Raw genomic sequence first — 20,941 nt, forward strand, 5'->3', positions numbered from 1 at the left:
TATAAAAATGAAAATTGACTGACGCAAACGTGAGTTCTTCATGTTTTTATTGAAAACAACGTAGTGCTGACGCCGTACGACATCGGTTTTTCGGTTTCCAAATAAGGTGTGCGCGCTCCCGCGGCAGGGGAAACAAAATCTCACGGGGGAACCAAATCAAGCGCACCTGTAAGACATATCGCAACAGGGTGGCGAAAAACAAAGACGTGCAACTTTTTCAAGCGACAAATGCACAACTATCTCCGAAGATTTAATAACAGTGAGTGACAGAAAGCGTCTTTTTCTGGGAAGTGACCATTGACCAATGTAAGTAAAATGTAAAAAAAAAAAGTTCCTACAATATAGAATTAAAAACACCCTAGGTAGTCTGAATAGTTAGTTGGCTAACATTGTCTTATTATACATGTGTAATTTGCACTGACCAAGAAAACTAAATTACTAAAGAAAGCATGCTTGATACATTTTGATGTCAAAATATTTTTCCCTTTGCATCATTTTTCCGTCCATGCATAGCAATTATAATGATCACGCATGTGTAATTTTAATTATTCAAGCAATGAATCCTGATTATATTTATATTTGTCCTTCAACTAGATGCCCAAACAACCAGCAGTAGACAATGATTTAATTGTTGCAGTTCTCTGCTCATCAAAAGAGGCCATACTTGAAAATGGTAACGTAGCCACTCCAAGCGCTACTGTGTGGACAGATCTGAGTGACCAGTTGGAAAAGAAGATGTCTGCAAAGGCTCTGTACACCTTTGTAAAAACAAACAGACGCAATATCTTGTCAGCTCTGGGATTCAGTCATGATGAAACTGATCCTGAAACTAGCAGTGAAGCAAGCTCGGAATAAGGACCTGAACAGTCCTTTCAGCTTCATATTCCTTTTGACAAGTGGATGGAATTTATTCCGGAAAAGGCTGAATACAGAGATAAGAACAGTTGAACCCGAAAAAGAGAATATACAATTTTGAAGCCTGGCACCTGGACCCACATCCTAAATGAACAAATCTGGAAAACAGTCAAAACTCCTTGCACATTTGTTTTTAAAAGAGCCAAGGTCTATCCATTGGTCTCAAATAATTATATCGAAATCAGAGGATACTGCAAGGAGTGTCATGGCCTTCTCAACATTAATTGTAGTGGGGAGCCAGAAATTAACAGTCCAATAATATTGAACTGTTTCATTAAGAACAGTGATGACTCCCTACACACTGGTAGCTCAAAGCGGTTTCTATCTGAACAGTTGCGTGTGCAGGTAGCCAAGGAACTTTGTGAGGGCAGGATGGAACCACATGTATGGCGAGCATCACAGGCAAATAAATCGATGGACTTCGGAGACCCTGAGCCAAGCCACCTGCCAAATTTGGCCACCGTCCGCAAGGCAAAGCAAGAGAAAAATGATTTGGCATTAGGTGACCAAAATCCAATTTTATCATTGCAGATGTTGAAATACAGTGCACCTCACAGTGACAGCATCAAAGACATTGGACTTGACAAGTTCTTCTGTCACTATTGGAGTCAAACACAAATGCATGTGTACAAGAGCTTAAAGAAATCCCACCCAATATTATGTGTTGATGCAACTGGCTCAATAGTTAAAAAACTGATGAGGCCGAATGGCATGTTTGGCCATATCTTCCTGTATCAGGGTGTTATGACAGGGCATACCAGCTCCAGTGTCCCAGTCATGCAGATGCTGTCAGAGAAGAAAGATGTTAATGCTATCACACAGTGGCTGAAGGAATGGATCCATGCAGGTGCATCTGTTCCTAAAAAAGCAGTGAGTGGCTTTTCTCTGGCCATTCTTGGAGCTCTAGTCAAAGCTTTTACCCCTCATCCTGATCTGAAGAGCTACATAAATGAGTGCTATAACATTTCACGTGGGAATCAACCTGGACATCTACCCCCATGTTTTGTCAGGGTAGATGTAGCACATTGCATTAAGATGATCTGCCGATGGGACTGCCTGAAAAACAAAAGACCTCGTTTTAAGGATTTCTTTGTTAGGTCAATAGCACAGCTTCTTAAGTCACAATGTTTGCAACATGCAAAATAACTTCTTCGTGCTATCACCATTGTGGCACTGAGTGAGACGGAGGGTAATGACAATTCTGGAGCCCCTATCCCATCAGAAAGGTGCAAGAAATACTTGAGAGCGCAAATCGCAGAAGAATTTGTCCCCATTTCAGATGAGGAAGTTGAGGGACAAGAACCAAGTGATGGATTAAATCAGCACATCCAGACTAATGTCCGAGAGTGGGTGACAGAAATATGTGAGGAGAGCAGGTCACTTGCCATGGCTGATGGGGATAGAGACAACACCCACTTCCTCCCTGAGATTATTCCCCAAATAACAAGACTTGGAAGTTACTTGCCACTCTGGACAGCAATAATGGTCCCTCTCTTCAAAAGCGCCAGCATCACTGCAAGTTCCGCAGCTGTTGAAGCAGAGTTCAAAAACATAAAAAAAGGCCTTTTCAAGCATGAAAGCCTACCCATTCGTGTGGACCGCTTTGTTGCTCGTCATCTTTCCTTCATTGAGTGAAACATGCGGATTTGCTTTGCAAAACAAAAGAGTGATGTGTGTGATGCCACGACCGTCAGAGAGCCTGACAATGTCTGCAGTACTTCTCAAACTGAAGTAGTAAACAAAAGGGGAGAAAAATCTGCAGCCAGATGCATCTACTGACAGTGCAGTTGAAAACTGGAGAGGTTTAGCGGTCCCACCGAAAAAAAGAAAGATAACTTCATATCTCTCTCCTTGTCCTGAATGGCTGCATATTGACACACAAGTGGGCTGGAAAAAAGTCAAGGTACCATTGTTGAAAAACGGGAACCATCAACAGCCTGTTAAACTTTGCACATCAAAAGTGTTTGTGCTCAATACTTGTGCATTTGATTCTGTGTTGCAATGCTTATGCTGTTCTTTCTGTGAAAGTTTTTCATTTGAAAAGACTGTTCTGAACTATGAACGTGGGAACCAATTCCTCCACCTGGTGAAAACCATCACAACACAGAGTGTGAACCCATAGGTATACTCACAGAGGGCATAACTGCTGGGGGAAATATTCAAACCTGTCCTCCTGACCTCTGGTGCTCTCCAAATTGATGCGCAATGCCACATCTCCACTGTAATTGAGAGCGCAATGAGGAATATCCCAAGTGTTTATTTGATAAAACAATGCTCCTCACAGTACTGCAGTTTAAGCCAACAAGTAACAAGGCAAGTTTCACTTGTTTGTCCAAACGTTGCTGTCCTGCAGACCTGTGGCATGGCTTCTCTTCAGACTGCTGCTGAAGAGGGACTCAGCCTTCCTGACTCTCTCTGCCTCAGGCCAATTGGAAATCCTTCCCAGTGTCCGTCTTCATTCAAAACACAGGACAACAATACAGGCAAGGCTCTGTGTTCAGGTAATGTTACTCACAGCTACAATCTGGGAGAGTTTGTGTGGATTGACACTAACCTTGGTAGCAGTTGCAAGGAAGTTGCCTTGCTTGAATTTCCCTCCAGTCTGGAGCTAAAAGAGAAGACCTTTACTTTGAGAGCAGTCATTGGCTTTGAACCAGGACTGACACAGGATTCTCTCGGGCATTATGTGGCATACTGCAGGAGGACTTCATATGCCTGGGAGATCTATAATGACCTGGGAAGTGGAGTGAAAGCAGCATCAGTAAATACTAAGATCTTCCCACATGCTGTGTTCTACACAGTGCAGTGATTCATTGTTTGAATTGTTGGAAAAAAATGTTTTGGAGCAGACATAGACTCATCAGGGTATTTAGGTTGCGGTTAACCTTTTGCATGTCAGATGTAATTGAAAAAAAAAGATCACATAGGCTTATTGAAAACAAGGAAATTGATCAATGAGCACAATAAACATAATTACAGAAATATCCTCGTACTCAAATCCATTCCCCGCAGTGAAAGTTTTCTGTAAGATAAAAAAAGAAAAAAAAGGCTAAGAACATATTTACCTTGTATTCGTCCTGCATCAGGAGCATTCCAGGAGCTTGAAATTTGCGACAAAATACAGTGACGTGAGGCTGGGTGACGTCTTCGCTATAAATTAAATGTGTAATATCTGCAAAACCGTAGCAGCCGGCACAATCGGTACCATTTTTGCAGCACAAACCAGCACAAGCGAAACACCAACGAACGGCACTATTTTGGGTCGTTTGGAAGTAAACAAAGGGGCGGGGCTACCTGACGTCATCGCTATAAAATAAATGTGTAATATCTCCGAAACGGAAGCAGTGAGGTAAATTTTGGATTCTATGCGTCACTGTATGTCACCTTAAATGGCGACCTTGCAGCAGTGAGAAGACCCTAAGCTATTTTTGCGGTACAGAGAAGATCTAGTTTCAGCAATGTGTAGGTGCTTAGAATATGGAAGGGCCATTCGTCCGTGACCAGGAATACCTTTGTCCATGCACTTTTAAGGGCATCGGAAGTAACCAATAGAGTGAGACTCGGACCGCAGCTGTTGTCTTACGAGGTACAAATGATGGGGGAGAACAGATAGAAGGAGGTCAAGAACGCGAGGAGGAACGAGAGTGCGAGGAGCGCGCAGGAGCGCGAAAGGCGCAGGGGCGCAAGGGGCAAGAGCAAGAAGCGCGAGGGCCTTTTTGGGGCGAACATCTGTGCTGTCAAGAGCTGAAACATCTTTGCTCTTGGGGCCACTCAAACTTTTGGAGAGACATCACTTTGACATCGGTTGAATAAATCTTTTCCCAATCAGCCGTGTGTCACCGAAGTGCTTCCTTACCCGGACCAGCCATCGTCCACTGAGTGTTTTTTTGGAGACCAGCGAAACAACAAAGACCATTCACCACAGCAGCACAAACGAATTTTTTTGCTGCACAAACCTGCACAAACGAACGGTACCATTTTGGGTCCATTTGGAGACAGGTGGGGGGCTGGGTGACGTCATCGCTATAAAATAAATGTGTAATATCTCCGAAACGGAAGTAGCACAAACGAAAATTTTTGCTGCACAAACCAGCACTAACGAAGCACAAACGAACGGTACCATTTTGGGTTCATTTTGAGCAGATGGGGGGGCTGGGTGAACTCTGGATAACCTATAAAAGAATCGTTCATAACTAAAATACCATAGCAGCACAACCGAACATTTTTGCTGCACAAACCAGCACAAACGAAACAGACTATTTTGCTTAAATTTTGCGGGGGGTGGGGGGCCAGCTTCACGCAGGTGTTTGACGTTGCTGAGCTAAATAATAAAGTTAATACTGTACATGTATTAAGGTCTTGGAAGAATGGCATTAGTCGTAATATTTTAAACATTATAGGCAGGCAGTTAAGGGAAGCTTTATACGTGCGTTCTTTGTCGTGTAATATTGTCTTCGTTCATTTGTTGGCAGTTAAAGACGTGCTTCTTGCTTCTGCCACAATCCACTAATTTTAATCCCTAGAAAGGAAATTCACCTCACATACTAGCAATGCAGGTCATTCTCTTACTAAAGCATGTTGATTATATCTATATAAGTAATTAACATTTAGGCTGTAGTCAAATTCTACATGTGGTGACTGTATACAACCGGGTGAGCTCAACTATAACTAGAAGGCAAAACCAAGTAAGCAAACCAAAAAATAAGCCCAAATGTTGACACTGTCAATGGAGAATTAGTTGGTTTATTTTCTATGTACATGATAAGTGTTATAAATATAATACACCATAAACACAAAAGGTGACGTCATTGTCAGACTTAAAAACAAAACTCAAGATTGTTCGCTTTATAATCTGAGTTTGTCGCGCTCGGACACCGGCACCGATTTCATAATCGCGGCATCCCGCAGCATTCATGGGGGAGGGCTCGTCAAACATTTAAGACATGCTGCACTTTTTCAGTTTCTTGGTCAAAAGTGAACCACATTGCTTTTTTTTTTTTACCTTGCAACTTCCCAAATGTCAATTGAAGCTGACCTTGATGAGACCCAAAGGACCGACTAATGCTGTCATCTGGTGGCATGCACGCACACTGCAGTTAGTGGTTGCATGAAAGCTCCTGATGAAAGTCCAGGACACTAGCCTCCCTTTTGGGCTCTTCTTCACGTTGGCCCTTGCGGTGCGTGTTGCGCCAATGTCATTGGCTGCTGTCGTTGATGACGATAAGCGCTGGTCCGGCGCCGTGCTGCACAACCTCCGTTTGGGCGTCGGCGGCGTCACGGTGATGGCCATTGAGGCACGGCGCGGCGCAGACTGCGTGCGTGTTGATGTTGTAGACACCGGGCATGAGGAAGCAGGCTTGCAGCTCCAGGTCACGCGTCTGCCGGGGACAAAGCGCCAGCCGGTAGCGGGTCTGGCCAACCCAGGTGAAGCTACACGCGCACTCGCTCCACTCAGAACTACACAAGATGGGGGGTGGGGGGGGTGGGGGGGGGGAGTCCTAGCGTGTGTTTTAGTGTACTTGCGTATGAATTTTTGCATGTCTGTGTGTCCATAAGTGAATGTGTTTGTATGTGTGAGTGAGCAGGCAAGGGCCAAACTTGAAAAAGCCACACACTCACCTGGTGGTTTTGTGCCTGAGGTCTACTGTGATATCTACATCAGTCCGGCAGCAGTTGGACAAAACCAAACAAACGGGAACCACACAAACACTGCACACAATAAACAATATTTACAAGTGCATTTGGCCACCTCGTTTGGATGTGCCCACGTGTGCGCGCCACCTGTCGTGTGCAAAGTCATGCGCGTATGTCTCCGAGTAGCGCAGGTTGCTCTTGATGAGTCGTGAGAGTTGCGTGGATGGCGGCACGGCGGGAGGTGGCGGATCCGACTTGAACTTGAGCAGAACCATCTCCTGAGTGTCCTGATAACGCGACAACACTTCGTGTGCGTGTGTGACATAGTAACAAGAACGCACAGACAGTCAGCTCAAGAGAAGCCGGATCGGGTCAAGCCACCCACACATGGTGATATGGTGATACGCTAAACACAAAACGAGGCATCCAAAGATGTGGTCACCTGCTTGGGAGCGAGGGAAGTGGCTTCTTCGCCCACCGCCTGCAGCGCCACGTGGAGTTGACCTTCCAGGATCAGCTGCTTGCTGTCCTCCACCACGTAAGCCTGCACACATGAAAATAGCACTTCAGATTGCAAGTACAAGCCTTCTGTAACACACTTTTCTGAACAAACACGCACACACGCATGCAAACCTGACCTTCCAGATGACAATAATGTTGAGGTCCAGCCGGTCGCACTCGTTGACCACGCGGACCAAGTCCTCGCCCAGGCTTCTGCCCCCGGAGGGCGTCCTTGACCCCGAGGAGCAGGCGTCGGCACGGCAAGCCTTGGACGTCCGGCGGCAGCAGAAGAAGAAGTCGCCGCAGGGCGTGGCCGAACTTACAATCTGCACCCATATTGACAACGGTGATGACGTCAAGTGTCCCAACTCTATTCGATGGTACGGCCGTTATAATCGCACATTTTGTCAAATATCAGACAATTTGCCAGGATTGCGGACAGGGGCAGAATGAACCCCGCCACAGCCCTAAACCGAGTCGTGTGGGTCTATGTGCACAAAAGACGGCCGCTTGGCGTACCCGCTCGTCACTCAGATTGACATCGGCAAAGGTGAACATCTCGGCGCGGTCCAAGGAAGCTTCAAACACAAACACGAGGAACGATCAATGATTGAAGTGTGCGGTTGAGCATGTACGTGGCAACGACGCACCTCGGCGAGCTTTGCACGGTGCCGCTCTGAAACAAAGCTTGGCTCGCTCTTTGCTGCTTACTTTGCAGTCTGGAGGGGAAAAAACCCCCAAAAACAGTCAATACCGGATGAAACCTTCCAAATCGTTCAACATGGCCAGAAAAGAACAAATGTGCTTAAACGTTACCACGTGTTTAACCACCTTGTCGGTGTTCCAAAGCGAAGAAACGCGCCGCGAACTGTTAGCCGATCAGCGTTGCGTAACCTGCGGGCGCTGTCATTTTGTACCTTTATCCTTGGCCGGATTGATGCACTTGCTGAGGCTCCAGTGTTGACTGCCACTGGAAACTTGGACGATGTGGAACTCGCGCACGGCAGCGTCGCTCTGCGAGGCCAAAGGCAAATTATCAAGATGAGCGGTGGCATCATAGCGCGACCAGAGGCTGATGTCGGGGTGCTTGCCGTGTTGATGTTTTCAACATCGACGAAGACCAGCGTGCTGCCGCCATCCTGGTCCTGTCCTCGCTGAGGAGGTATGGCGCTGGCGTGGGCCGACGCTTGAACGCTGAGAGAGCGACTGGCGCAAATAAACACCGAGTGACGAACCACCCGGTGGCTGAGGAGGAAGAGTGAGCTCATCATCGTCATCACATTGACACTTTTGCAACAGTGCCATTTACTCGCTTGTGTTGGTCATTGCGGGGGTCTGATCACCTGAATTTCACAGACTTGGGCTGAGCAAAGACCCACGCTCATGTTAAAATCTTACTTGGTAAAAATCAGTTGACAACATAACATCCACCACAGTGAACGAGTTAAGAAGAGAACAGTACCAAGTATAGAGTTATGGGGAACACCAGGGTCTTTCAATCTGCAATGTGAATTGAATACTTGGGAGTGCGGTCAGGGAGAGAGGATTGAACGTAGAGACAGAAAGTGAGCCGATGAATGTCGATCATCAGGCAATGTCCCGAGTATGTGCGACATCTACCTGATCTTGCTTCGTTTGTCTGGGCTTTCATAGTAAAAGAGGAAGTTGATCTCATGGACTCCTTCCTGGTCAGGTCCTCGCAGCCAGAGCGGGAGCTGCACGGAATGTCCTGGCTCCAGCGTGCCGCCGCCAGGGACGTCCACCATGTCAGACGTGGGCCCAAAGTCGTCGGCAGACACCAGCGTCTCACAGGCCGCGCCGGACCCGGGTGCCGCCGCCAGGGTTTTGTAGGCCGAGAAGTTCTCGGCAGAGGCGGGGCTAAGCGGCGTCAGCGGCGTGCCGGCCGACGGATTCCCGAATGTGAAGAATTCGGGGTGAGTGGACGCCACGCGTAGGCCGCATAGGGACACGCCGCTCACGTTGCAGAACTCCACGTACGCCTTGCGGATCTCGCCGCACAGCAGCGCTGTCGGGAACTGCAGGAAGAACACCTAACGCACACAAAAGGGAGGACACATCCCCATGGCGGACGAGCTGTTTGGTTTGTTTATTCACGCAAACAAATTACCTCCATGAGGGGCATCGGTGGCGTAACGATGGGCTCCAAGCGCCGGTCGGGTCCGTAGCGCACAAACATCTTGTCCTCTTTGGTGTGATTGAGTCGCGGGCCTCTGATCTTCAGGTCCTGCTTGCCGCTGACGATTATTGTCTCGGCCTTCAGCAGCCCTGTGAGAGGAGCGGCGTGTGGGATCTCACGTGACTGACGGACAGCAAAGGTTTGGTCAGGCGCCTTCTTGTTACCGTCATCGTCGTCCGGCGTCTCCGCCGGGGATGCAGCAGCCAGGTCATAGACCACGCCCGTGATACTCAGGCAGCCCGTCCGGTGCGGCAGCAGCCTGAGTCGAGCCTGCGTTTACGAGTCGCAAAGGCTGTTATACACCAGACGCTAACAAAGATGAGCATCTTCAAGACAGCCACAGATCGTTATAACTCACCATTTTGGTTTCCTCGGGGGCCAAGTGGAAGTCCAGGATGGTCTCGGTAGTGAGCACATCATCTGTCTGCCTTGACTGGAAAGGGAAAGCGGGACAGAGTTCATCAAACGCAGAGACAACAAACACGCATACAAGCGAGCAAATGGATAAGCATTTTGTCCTGGGAAGAGGCATCGCCGGAGGACGCTGACCTCTTGCTCCAACGTGTCTTGGTTGCTGACGAGTTCTTCTCCGGCGTCCTCCGTGGCGGCAGCAGCGTGGGTGTCGCGCGTAAACCTCCAGACCAGCGAGAGGCGGGATAGCGCCAGCGGAACTTTCAGAGGGTTCCTGAACACCACCTCCACCACCACCACCGGCTCTGCAAAGCACCACGCCGGAAGCGGGTCAACAAGCGGCAAGTATTTGCCGGGTGGCCGCATGTCAGCTGTGCAGTAATGAAAGCGTTGGGGTCAGAACCTTGGTTTCCCTACGCCTTTGTTAAAATAAAAGCATGCCAATACCAAGTGCGAAATGAAGGTAGCCTGTTGTACCTTCCACAACGACCAGCGGGTGGCGCAGATTGTCCGTCTGGCTGTTGAGGTAGCACTGGCTGGGCTGAAAGTTGGCGGGGACCACCCCTCGATTGGCAGCAGCCACCAGCTGCTCCTCCAGCTTGCACCACATGGCTGCCTGCTCGGCGTCATACTCCTGGTCCAGTGACACATGCGTGGCAGCCTGCTTCTCACCTGCGAACGCCAGGTCATGCCCATGCCACAACCTGAGTACTACCGGGAGCGGGCGCCTTCTTACCCTCGGCTAGACGGCGCTCGTGCCCAAAGTAGACCCTGGTGGCAGCGCCATGGATGCATGGCAGCGGCAGCTGAGGCAGACGCACGCCACTCCGGCTGATCACCGTCTGCAAGACACGCCGGACGTCACGGCACATGATTTCGTTCGTCAACATTTTTTCTTAACATGTCAAATAGTGGAAGAACAAAAAAAATTAAAAAGAGGAAGAACATACATTCAAGCAAAGATGGAAAAATCAAGCAGAAATGGCATTAAAAGTTTTGGGACTGTTTGGACAGATGGTTAAAAGGCTGCGATGTCTAACTCCCATAAGCAGAAGGCAGTAGCAAATAAGTTTCAAGGATAGCGGTCTGAGCGCTGTCACCTTGTAAACGTAGAGGTACTCCCTGAGGAACGCGCCCTGCTGCGCGGCTGTCTGCCGGCTGTCGTTGGTCAGGATCTGCTTGAAGGCCTGCGCGGCCTTCTCGGGCCGGCCCAGCGTGAACGACTGGCGCCCGACGGTGAAGTTGATGTGGTCCTCGGCCAGGGACCACGACCTGCCCTTGTACACCTGCATTGCCTGGCAGTAGCACCGCAGTGCGTGCCTCTTCTGCACCACCAAGTCAAAGTCAACGGCGCCGTCCCAAGATGGCGGCGGGCCAAAGGGAGTGATGGTGGCCGGGTGGCTTACCTGGCCCGCTTTGCTGAAGCGGTGACCCGCCAGAATCATGTGGAAGGCAAACTTGCGCAGCATGCGAGTGCGCATGTTTATGAAGCAGTGGGCTGCCTGCTCCAACATCAGAGCGCTACGCAGGTCTGAGTCCTAGACAGCAAAGGTGGCGAGACAACGTGAATTAAAAGAGGGGCGGGGGGGACACGCCATTTTCAAGCTTTGGCAAGGTTCCTCACCTCACTGGTCATTTTGATGAGCAGCGCAGCCGCTTCAGAGTATTTTGCTTGACTCTTGAGGATCTCGGCGCTGAGGAGAGCGCAGCGCTCGGCCAGCACCACGTTCCTGTCAGAGAGTTAGTGCTGCTCATAAAGCAAATGCATTTTGCCTTTCATCTTGGCAACATGCGTTAGCTTTGAAATGTATGAATTTCCCAATTATTGTAAAAACCCAAACCCCTGCTCCAGACGCCCACCTTTGACATGGCACAGGAGAAGCGAGTCACAACATTGTTGCTTGGTCTGAAATTTTGGAGAATCCCAAGACCTTATGTTTCAAAATAAAAGATGAAAACGTGAAAATGTTGAATTTGGCAAGTTTGGGAATGTCCCCAATGTGATTTGAATGTGTTGAATGATGTGAATTTGAAACTGGAACAACGTAAATGTGAAATGTTGAATCTGCCATTAAGAATGAATGGGGCAAAATTCGCCATAAATTTGTGAATTATGGGAAAACGGAAAATTTTTGGAACGAAAGAAATGTGAGCAGTGTTGCCATGAATATTTGGAATAAGTGAAAAGTGGAATGGAGTGAATCGGTTGAAGTATGTGGAAGTAGCTAAGCGCCGAAAAAGTGGGCAGAATAAGTAGAATAATAACTAGAATTTGCAATTCCTGAAGAAATTGCGTGTGAAGGTGAAGAAGTTGAATAAATAATGAAGGAATGCTGCAGAATGATGTTGAAACGAGTTGAATCGGTTGAAAAATGTAGAAATGAGAAGGGAAAAAGGAAATATTGGAGAATTGGGTGTGAATTTCAAAATAAAAGATGTGAAGTTTTTGGTAAGTTGTGGAATAGGTAGAAAAATGATGAACAGTTGAAAGTTGGAATGGGTTGAATCGGTTGAAAAATGTAGAAATGAGAAGGGAAAAAGAAATTGGGTGTGAATTTCAAAATAAAAGATGTGAAGTTTTTGGTAAGTGGGAAGTTGTGGAATAGGTAGAAAAATGATGAACAGTTGAAAGTTGGAATGGGTTGAATCGGTTGAAAAATGTAGAAATGAGAAGGGAAAAAGGAATTGGGTGTGAATTTCAAAATAAAAGATGTGAAGTTTTTGGTAAGTGGGAAGTTGTGGAATAGGTAGAAAGATGATGAACAGTTGAAAGTTGGAATGGGTTGAATCGGTTGAAAAATGTAGAAATGAGAAGGGAAAAAGGAATTGGGTGTGAATTTCAAAATAAAAGATGTGAAGTTTTTGGGAAACCACTTACCTCTGTCTTCAAGTTTGATGTAACGAGGGCAGCTTGGTGTCACCTTGACAGAGGCCAGACAGGCAGCCAGGTAGTCTTTGACGTGCTTGTCAGAGCCCTGCGTCAGCCGCAGAGAAAGCTGGTTGCTGTGCTTAAAGGAGTTGGTCTCCATCACGCTCAGCTGGCCGGGGCCATCCAGTGACGGCGAGTCGCATGAGAACAGCAGCTGGAACCTGCACACCATCAAAAAAATCAAATGAATTAAATTTATTTTTTTTAAAAAACAAGCGGCTCCCATAGCGAAAACATCTTGATGTCGAGGGGGGGTAGGTGGGGGGGCAGCGGAGTACCTGAGATGGCTGCAATTCTGCTCTGACTGACATTGACGAAGAAGCTGCACCAGCATCTCAGGGAATGACGCAAATTCAATCAATAACTCCTGCTGGACTTTCAAACTAAACAGAAAAATAAAAGAGCACTTGAAAAAAAAAGCACATTGATGCAGGAAATGGAATTGTGGCTACTTCTTAGGCAAACCTTTGGAAATCTTCCTCAGAGATTGTGAGGCTGAAGAAAAAATGCGGATCCTCGTCATTGGTCAATCTTACCAAAAGATCCTGATGAGCAGAAGAGAGACAATGGATTTCAGGTCGCTTCACTTAAATCTCCCATTAAAGGGTTTCCACCAGCATTCATACCACAGAGTGGGTAAAGAAAAGACATATATGAGCGTAACTCAATAGGCTTCTAGAAAAGGCTGCCACAAAGAAAACCAACAAGAGCCAAAGTTACAAGTCAGCAATCCAAAGCAACTAAGACAACTAGAATTTTGCAATTTCTGGAGAAATTGCGTGTGAAGGCGAAATGTATGAATAACTTCTTCGGGGAATGCTGCCGAACGATGTGGAAACGTGTTGAATTACTTGAGAAATGTAGAATATTTGGAGAATTTGTGGTGAATTTCAAAATAAAAGATGTGAAGTTTTTGGTAAGTGGGAAGTTGTGGAATAGGTAGAAAAATGATGAACAGTTGAAAGTTGGAATGGGTTGAATCGGTTGAAAAATGTAGAAATGAGAAGGGAAAAAGGAATTGGGTGTGAATTTCAAAATAAAAGATGTGAAGTTTTTGGGAAGTGGGAAGTTGTGGAATAGGTAGAAAAATGACGAACAGTTGAAAGTTGGAATGGATTGAATCGGTTGAAAAATGTAGAAATGAGAAGGGAAAAAGGAATTGGGTGTGAATTTCAAAATAAAAGATGTGAAGTTTTTGGGAAGTTGTGGAATAGGTAGAAAAATGATGAACAGTTGAAAGTTGGAATGGGTTGAATCGGTTGAAAAATGTAGAAATTAGAGTAGAAAAACGAAATTTTAGAGAATTTTTGTTGAATTTCAAAATAAAAGATGTGAAGTTTATGGTAAGTGGGAAGTTGTGGAATAGGTAGGCAAAAGATAAACAGTTGAAAGTTGGAACGAGTTGAATTGGTGGAAAAATGTAGAAGTTAGAAGTGAAAAACGAAATTTTATGAAATTTTGCAAAATCTTGTGCAAATTCTAAAAGTGAAAACGTGAAATGTTTGAATTTGGCAAGTTTGGGAATGTCCCCAATGTGATCTGAATGTGTTGAATTATGTGAATTTCAAACTGGAACAACATAAATGTGAAATGTAGAATCTGCCATTAAGAATGAATGGGGAAAAATTTGCCATAAATTTGTGAATTTTGTGAAAACGGAAAATTTTTGGAACGAAAAAAATGTAAGCACCCATGCCATGAATATTTGGAATAAGTGAAAAGTGGAACGGAGTGAATCGGTTGAAGTATGTGGAACTAGATAAGCGCCAAAGAAAGCTAACGGAAAGCTAGCGCAAAATGTTGTAGAATAACAATAGTGTGAAGGTCTTCACCTTCACACTAACTAGAATTTGCAATTCCTGAAGGAATTGCGTGTGAAGGTGAAGAAGTTGAATAAATATTTAAGGAATGTTGCAGAATGATGTTGAAACGAGTTGAATCGGTTGAAAAATGTAGAAATGAGAAGGGAAAAAGGAACTATATTATAACTTTTTTTATAAGAAGGTACAATACTGTAAATATGTTTTTAGAACTCTTATTATTACAACAACTTTTTTTGTGGTCACACTGCACTGGTCGCACTGCAATTGTGTGGACACTTCCTGCCTTCTGCTGGCGTGTGGGCAACTTTCGTGCCATAATTCCTCAATTTAGAAGGTTTATTTTGAATTTGTGATTTGGGGGGGTGTAATCCGCGATGTACTGAAGCTCCGATGATTGAACCACGACGTAGCGAGGGATTACTGTATTGGCCTGAACTGTTACATCGTCCATCTCGATGCACCATTAAGTGTAGAAATATCACTTCAACAATTGTCAACCGGTGGTCCGCAGGCCTCTAGTGGCCTCAGGTGGTATTGCAGGTGGACTGCGAAATCGGAAATGGAAAATAATTGTAACATTTAAAAAAATAGAATGGATTTATGATTTAGACTTGATTTATTTTCCAGCTAATTTTGTGAATCATTTACCCATCCAAATTATGTAAAATGTAGCTGAAATTACCAAAGTCGACATAGAGATACAAATAAATAGCCAGTATAAGTCTAGCCTCCGTTGCAAAATAAAATAATATCCCGTCAAAGCAGTGGTCCCCGAGTTGCTTCTTGGTTATAATGGTGGTCTCTTAAACAAAACCAGTTGAAATCCACTGCGTTAGAAAACTGCCGCGTTGATGCCGTTCGTTGGCCCGTTTACAAAAGTGTAGTACACTCACCCGCACGGTGACCCAGTGTCCACTATTTGATGTTGTTCACACTTTCCTCACAGACGCTGTTCCTGCAAGATAATGCCATCGGTCAGATCCGCCGGCAGGACCTGAGCCCGCTGGCACACCTGCGCTACCTCTACCTGCAGGTATGCACACACGCCCGTTATGCAAACGAGATGCGGAGGATAGACGGCGCCCCCTTGCGCTCATCTCGCAGAACAACAGTATCTCTGCGGTGGAGCCGGGCTCATTCCAGTCGCAGGCGCAGCTGCTGGAGCTGGCGCTTGATGGGATCAGGATCCGGTCCGTGACAGCTGACACCTTCCGGGGACTGCGCCACCTGCGCATCCTCTACCTGGCCGCCAACCACATTGCGCGACTGCTGGACTTCACATTTCGTGGCCTGCAGGTGACGTGGCAAAATCCGCCCATTGAAATGCACTTGGAGGGTGGGGGGAGTGGGTGTTACTTTAACCACCCAAAATGAAAATAAAAAACTCGTGTTGTTTTGCGGCACGGCGCCCTCAGCGGCTGCAGGAGCTGCACCTGCAGCACAACGGCGTGGAGGCGGTGGGTGACCAGGCGCTGGCCGGTCTGGCCTCGCTGGCGCTGCTGGACCTGAGCGGGAATTGCCTGCACACCATGGCGGCCGCTGCACTGCGGCCGCTGCTCAGCCTACAGGTGCTGCGCGTCACCGGTGAGCCGCCGCAATACCGCCAGCAAAGAGCAAAGAAGACGCATGTCGCCTGACCAACCAATGTTTTTTTGCATGCCTGCAGAGAACCCATGGCGCTGCGACTGCGCCCTGCACTGGCTTCGGAGCTGGATGGATGACGAGGGCCGGCGGCTGCTTAGCTCGTCTGAGCGCCGGCGCCTGCGCTGCCGTGAGCCGCCACGACTCTCGCGCCTGGGCTTGTTGGAGGTGCCGCCCAACAGCCTGGTTTGCATCCCGCCCCTGGTGCAGCTGGAGCCCCGACGTATGGCCGTGCGCCTGGGCGACAGTCTGCGCGTCTCCTGCCACGCCTCCGGATACCCGCGCCCGCAGGTCAGCCCGCCACATGGCGCAAAAAGGAACCTAAGCTTTTAATAACAACACCTTTTTAATGGTTGGGGGGGTGTCGTTTTCCAAACAAATGTAGCACCCCTGTAAACCACTCTGTGTAGAACCTACCAGAGAATGGTGGGTGCTTGGGTCCGGTTTGCCCTCAGGTGGATACCACAAAGGTTCACCTAATTAAGTGAGGTCTGTGAAAACTACCAACCAAACAAACACTAGTTAAAATGAGACCCAGAGCAACTATAACGTATTGGCGAAATTAGAACGAGCCATATTTTAATACACAAAACGAAAGTAAATCCACATAGAACAATGGCAAAAGACAAACTTCTTTTCACACGCGCACACGGATACACACACGCTCAGAATTTTAGTGTAGTAGGCCCACTCACACACACACACACACACACACACACACACACACGCACACTCAGTACTCACGACGTATGAAATGTCCTTTTCAGTCCGCACCACCCCGTTGGAGGCCTGTTTCCCCGCCTTGCTCACTACTCAGCAAAGCTAAAATTCCTTGTCGGTTTTTTGCAGCGTGAGTACGTGGCAATAAACGGTCTTGGTTGTCCGTAGCTTGTGTGCGTGGCAAGATATGGTCTCTGTCGTCGGGTAGCTTGAGTGCGTGGCAAGATATGGTCTCTGTCGTCGGGTAGCTTGAGTGCGTGGCAACGAGATGGCAACGTAGCTCAGACGTTAACCGCGGTTACTACGGCCTTGCTAATTTCCTGTTCCATGCTCGCTCCTCTTGCAACACAAAAAACTTTCCCGACTCGGCAAAAACTACGAGAGTCTGTACGTATCTTAAAACATACCCCTGTATTCTTAGCAAATTATTTACCAACAACACTGTCCATTCCTTCGCAAGGATCCCGCATACATCCGTTCAGCTCCGTCTTTTTTGACTCTTTTTTTTTTTTTTCTTTTCACATCTCCTTCCCGGGGGAAAAAAAAACCTCTCCCCTACAACAGCCAATCACATTTGACTATGTTATGCCAATTTGTTTAATTGACCAATGAAATGGTATGAACACAAACACAACCTAACTTGCTTAAACAGACAGTTTACTTTTAAGTTTGGGTGACCTATATTTAAGTAAAAAATAGGATTTATATACTATCATAATAATGAATATTATGACAATTACTGTAACAGAAATAGTTAAATAAACTATTAGTCTGGTAATCTACTATTTCACCGGGCTACACTCTCCCCCTTCTAAAAGGTTTTGATGTCCTCATCAAAAAAGGACTTACAGATATAATATAGTCTGCAAGTTTAAAGGGAAAAGGCCGAATTTGAACAAGTGAAACACAACGCCATGGGGTGGCACCAGAGGGTTTGACATGAGCTTCTTCTGGAGTTGCTGTAAAGCCCACTTCCCACCAACACTCCGTGGCTTAAAACAGTAACTGGATGGTCACAAGGTTCTCCAAGTTCATCATAACTCAGCCTGACCACTGGACGAGTGACTCTCTTAGAACGTTCCACTTTCTGAATTTCCACTTCAGTTCTCTGACTTGAGTTCAGCTCTGTTTCCCCCTCTAAATCGTTGACTTCTGGGTCAGCATTGGGAGGCAGGCTTAGACTCTCACTGACAATTGACTGTGCATTAGCCTCATCTTGAGCTTGTCTCGGCATGTCGTAGACTGGTAGAGCTTGGCTTATTGGCAACCTGGGATGTGTCTGTAACTTGTCCCAGGCAATCTTCCAGTAATTTGTCCACTGTTCCTCCTCGCAATCAGACTCAGAGGACATTCCTTCCTCGTGGTCGGGTGACTGTGGCTGTTCTTTTGTCTTTTGTTGGGATCTGGTTACCCGTCTTTGTTGTGGCTGCTCATCACCCTCGTCCACAGGGAGTCTCACGAGGCAACCGATGGGTAACAGATGATTACGATGGATGGTCTTCTCCACTCCCATGCCTCTCTCAGGCTTAATCTTGTAGACTGGTAGGTTCGACAGTTTTTCCACCACCACATACGGTGAGGGTCTCCATTTACATCTCAGTTTTTGGTTGCCTTGAACTCCAAAATTTCTCATCAGCACTCGGTCACCTTTGTCCAGAACTTGTTCTTTGACATGCTTGTCATGTGCTCTCTTGTTTCTTTGGGGTTTTTTGTCCGATGTCTCTGTAGCTAGTGTGTAGGCTCTTTGGAGGTCCCTCTTGAGATTGGCTACATACTGGTGATAGGACTTGCCTTTTGGACTGGTATCGGCCACGTCAAAACAAACATCAACTAGTACACGAGCTTCTCGGCCAAACATCAACAGATAGGGTGAGTAACCAGTGGCGTCATTCTGTGAACAATGGTAGGCGTGAACCAGTTGACTGATCTTTTGACTCCACTTTTGCTTCTGCTTGGTATCAAGAGTGCCTAGCATTGACAAAAGCGTACGGTTGCATCTTTCTGGTTGAGGATCCCCCTGAGGATGGTAAGGAGATGTTCTGGATTTTCGAATGCCTAACATCCTCAGGAGATCTTGGATCAACTTGCTTTCAAAATCCCGCCCTTGGTCGGAATGTATGCGGGCAGGGAGACCATAATGTACAAAGAACCGTTCACACAGAATCTTGGCTACAGTCATGGCTTTCTGGTCTTTGGCTGGAAAGGCTTGAGCGTAGCGGGTAAAATGGTCAGTCACTACCAGGATGTTATCATAACCTTGAGAGTCTGGTTCAAGTGACAGGAAATCGATACACACGAGGTCTAAAGGCCCTTGGCTGGTTATCTGATTCAAAGGAGCAGCTTTTTGGGGCAGGGCTTTGCGGGTAATGCAATGGCCACAGTTTTTTACATACTGCTACACTTCAGTACCCATCTTGGGCCAGTAAAATCGATCTCTGATAAGGTCAAGTGTCTTGTCTATGCCTAGGTGACCAGACTCATCGTGTAGGGATTTCAGAACCATGGTGACATACTCTTTGGGTAGAACTAGCTGGTGCACTGGGGACCCATTTCTTTGCACATTTCTGTAGAGCAGGTTTTCTCTTATTATAAGCTTGCTTGCTTCTTTATTCAACAGTGTGGAAATCGGGTTTTCTAGAGTGGCGAATGGTGTACCACCACTCAGTGACTGTTTGACTGGGGCAATATTAGGGTCATGGTCTTGGGCTTGGATGAGATCTTTATGACTGAACTGTGTTAATGAACCAAGATCCAGCCGAACTGGGTAGACGAAGGACTCGGGAATGGCGCCTGGGGACACTCCGAGCGATTCTGCGACGGTTGTGGACTCTTTATGGGTAATTTGTTTGCAGAGAGCTTTGACACACTCCAGAGACACACTTTGCCATTCTTGTTTGGTATCGGACACGGGGTTTCGCGAGAGTGAATCAGCATCTATATTGTTCCTTCCTGGTCTACACCCTGTTCCAAATTATTATGCAAATCGTATTTAAGTGTCATAAAGATTAATTTTTTGTTTTTCAATTAAACTCATGGACGGTATTCCGTGTGAGGGCTCTTTGGATAACTGAGATCAATTTCAGACACCGGTGATGATTACCGGCCAGTTGAGCCCAAATTAAGGAGAAACTACTTAAGAATGGCGTTCCACATTATTAAGCAGATGATTTGAAGTTCGCTTTGAGCAGTGGCGGACGCCAACCCACGACCGGTGGGAGAGCTCGGAGGGCGGATGGGCTTTCAAGGAAACCCCGCCGGCCGGTCCCACTCGCACTTAGAATTTTATTTTTTTTTTGGCTTCCATAATGTACCGGGCGCGGATGCGAAACCCACGCCGGGCAGGAGAGCTCGAAAGGCGGATAAGCATTCAAGGAAGCACCGCCGGCCGGTCCGCGGGCCAAATAGATCCCCCGGCGCGGTCTCTTTTTTAAGCCGGGCAGGAACGCGGCTAAGTGTGGAGCTTCAGGGCCGTTCCGCCTAACATTTTACGCCCGATTGGGCTTCCAGGGAGGCGGGTAAGCATTTTTAACCAATTATGGAGCTTTTTTCGGACTTCCGTCTGGAGCTTCAGGGCCGTTCCGCCTAACATTTTACGCCCGATTAGGCTTCCAGGGAGGCGGGTAAGCATTTTTAACCAATTTTGGAGCTTTTTTCGGACTTCCGTCTGGAGCTTCAGGGCCGTTCCGCCTAACATTTTACGTCCGATTGGGCTTCCAGGGAGGCGGGTAAGCATTTTTAACCAATTTTGGAGCTTTTTTCGGACTTCCGTCTGGAGCTTCAGGGCCGTTCCGCCTAACATTTTACGCCCGATTGGGCTTCCAGGGAGGCGGGTAAGCATTTTTAACCAATTATGGAGCTTTTTTCGGACTTCCGTCTGGAGCTTCAGGGCCGTTCCGCCTAACATTTTACGCCCGATTAGGCTTCCAGGGAGGCGGGTAAGCATTTTTAACGTAATGTACCTGGCGCTGACGCAAACCCACGCCGGGCAGGAGAGCTCAGATGGCGGCTAAGATTTCAAGGAAGACCCCCCCTGCGCAGACCTCCACTGGGCCGGGATGACTTTTCAGCTGCGGCGGGGAGTTGCCTCCCTCCGGTGGACACGACGAGTAAATACACCAGCAATCGCACTTAGATTTTTTTTCCTTTTTTTTAAGCTTCCATAATATTCCG

The 20,941-nt window shown here is 47.1% G+C and overlaps 3 protein-coding genes across 15 annotated transcripts in view; 1 reads left to right on the top strand and 2 right to left on the bottom strand.

The window, feature by feature from the left end:
• Positions 1–30: 30 nt before the first annotated feature.
• Positions 31–12,700, bottom strand: LOC133167267 (trafficking protein particle complex subunit 8-like). Of its 11 annotated transcripts, XM_061297920.1 has the most exons (23): positions 12,537–12,695; positions 11,283–11,388; positions 11,065–11,196; positions 10,759–10,983; positions 10,395–10,500; positions 10,136–10,330; positions 9,797–9,963; positions 9,606–9,680; positions 9,412–9,517; positions 9,179–9,336; positions 8,671–9,101; positions 8,142–8,295; positions 7,968–8,064; positions 7,701–7,769; positions 7,570–7,628; positions 7,188–7,376; positions 6,992–7,093; positions 6,697–6,836; positions 6,535–6,624; positions 3,470–3,523; positions 3,240–3,368; positions 3,048–3,134; positions 31–2,443 (listed from the first exon to the last, which is right to left on the bottom strand). In XM_061297920.1, exons 2-23 carry the CDS (start codon positions 11,292–11,294, stop codon positions 2,293–2,295), a joined length of 2,928 nt encoding a protein of 975 aa, XP_061153904.1. In that variant the 5' UTR covers positions 11,295–11,388; positions 12,537–12,695; the 3' UTR covers positions 31–2,292. The 11 variants fall into 11 exon arrangements, 10 of the variants coding, with proteins under 10 accessions (XP_061153904.1, XP_061153902.1, XP_061153908.1 ...); XM_061297918.1 differs by having other exon boundaries at positions 9,179–9,517; positions 12,537–12,700; XM_061297924.1 differs by lacking the exon at positions 31–2,443 and adding an exon at positions 3,981–4,015 and having other exon boundaries at positions 3,024–3,134; positions 3,271–3,368; positions 9,179–9,517; positions 12,537–12,698.
• Positions 12,701–13,068: 368 nt separating this feature from the next.
• Positions 13,069–20,941, bottom strand: part of LOC133166485 (uncharacterized) — an 8,547-nt gene continuing 674 nt past the window's right edge. Inside the window, exons 1-3 of one of the 3 annotated variants that reach the window (XM_061296419.1) lie at positions 16,796–20,044; positions 16,469–16,551; positions 16,238–16,377 (exon numbers count right to left, since the gene is read on the bottom strand). In XM_061296419.1, the coding sequence (XP_061152403.1) occupies positions 17,643–18,950 (1,308 nt within the window). In that variant the 5' untranslated portion in view covers positions 18,951–20,044 and the 3' untranslated portion in view covers positions 16,238–16,377; positions 16,469–16,551; positions 16,796–17,642. Of the gene's footprint in view, positions 13,133–16,237; positions 16,552–16,795 lie in introns of those variants that run through there. The other 2 variants (XM_061296420.1, XM_061296418.1) reach the window with 2 other exon arrangements.
• LOC133167246 (leucine-rich repeat-containing protein 24-like) overlaps positions 15,333–20,941 on the top strand; it is a 43,394-nt gene continuing 37,785 nt past the window's right edge. The window contains exons 1-4 of the mRNA XM_061297871.1: positions 15,333–15,443; positions 15,515–15,706; positions 15,826–15,994; positions 16,077–16,342. Coding sequence (XP_061153855.1) covers positions 15,333–15,443; positions 15,515–15,706; positions 15,826–15,994; positions 16,077–16,342 — 738 coding nt within the window. The remainder of the gene's footprint in view (positions 15,444–15,514; positions 15,707–15,825; positions 15,995–16,076; positions 16,343–20,941) is intronic.

The sequence above is a fragment of the Syngnathus typhle genome, linkage group LG14, assembly GCF_033458585.1.
Source record: "Syngnathus typhle isolate RoL2023-S1 ecotype Sweden linkage group LG14, RoL_Styp_1.0, whole genome shotgun sequence".
In the NCBI taxonomy this organism is placed as follows: Eukaryota; Metazoa; Chordata; class Actinopteri; order Syngnathiformes; family Syngnathidae; genus Syngnathus; species Syngnathus typhle.

Bases quoted from the DNA above. Each gene is read 5' to 3' on its own strand.
- LOC133167267 (XM_061297918.1), bottom strand. The intron at 10,501-10,758 runs GTGACAGCGCTC...CGTGTCTTGCAG, and splicing joins AGTACCTCTACGTTTACAAG to ACGGTGATCAGCCGGAGTGG. The intron at 8,296-8,670 runs GTAGATGTCGCA...CTTCCTCCTCAG, and splicing joins GACAAACGAAGCAAGATCAG to CCACCGGGTGGTTCGTCACT.